The 969-nt window shown below is 44.7% G+C and overlaps 1 protein-coding gene across 1 annotated transcript; it reads right to left on the reverse strand.

The window, feature by feature from the left end:
• Positions 1-249: 249 nt before the first annotated feature.
• Positions 250-735, reverse strand: LOC133711307 (uncharacterized). Its single transcript, XM_062137449.1, has one exon. It carries the CDS (start codon positions 733-735, stop codon positions 250-252), a length of 486 nt encoding a protein of 161 aa, XP_061993433.1.
• Between the last annotated feature and the right edge of the window lie 234 nt (positions 736-969).

Consider the following 969-nt stretch of genomic DNA (forward strand, 5'->3'; position numbering starts at 1 on the left):
AACATCCAAGGACGTTAATATCATTCAGGGAACCTGGAAGTCCGAAGAAGGCATGCCAAATCCAAGTATCGTAGGAGGCCACCGCCTCTAAGATGATTGTCGGTTTCCCCTTGTGGCCAGTATACTGCCCTGCCCATCTGGTGGGACAATTTTTCCATTGACAGTGCATACAATCAAGCTACCGACCATCCCCGGGAATCCCCGTTCTGCAGCTTTATCAAGCAGCAGTCGCAAATCTGCCGGTGTTTGTCAGCGGAGATAAGTCTCATGGTACACATTCCAGATTGCTTTTGTGAAGTGCTCCAAAATCTCAATGGCAGTGGTCTTCGCAATATCTAGGTAATCATCGCAGAAATCAGCTGTGATGCCATACGCGAGCATTCTCATGGCGCATGTCAGCTTTTGTTCAGTGGATAAGCTGACTCTCCCACAAGCATCTCTTGTTTGAACAAAATATGGGTCGTAGTTGGTCACGTCGCGCATCATCCTGTCAAAGACCCAAGGTTGCATTCTATATCGCCTACGAAATATGTTTGGTTCATACCTGCACGGATCCGTGAAGTATTGAGCTTTAAGTCTAAGATCCATCAGCTCTCGATCCCTGGCCTTATAGTTACGACCTTTTGAAGAACCACCCAATTTTGAATCCTCATCTTCCAGAGTTTGGATTTGCAAGGCAGCGGCAGACATCATCAAGGCTCGTCGACGGCTTCTTCTTGATCTTTCTGCAACCATTTCGTCAAACGATTCATTGCAGAAATGGTTTGACAAAATCAAAACAGAAAATAAAGAAAGATTTGTGTGATTTGGATATGAGAAGTGTTTGTGAATTTGTGAGAGATGAGGATGACAATGACCCCATATTTATGGACGGTTTGAGTTGATAACATTAGATAAGATATGACACGTGGCGGACAAAGACTCAACCGTAATGCTAGCCAATTAGAGATTAACACGTGGCGCTGAAAT

This window comes from Rosa rugosa, chromosome 5, assembly GCF_958449725.1.
Source record: "Rosa rugosa chromosome 5, drRosRugo1.1, whole genome shotgun sequence".
NCBI lineage: Eukaryota > Viridiplantae > Streptophyta > Magnoliopsida > Rosales > Rosaceae > Rosa > Rosa rugosa.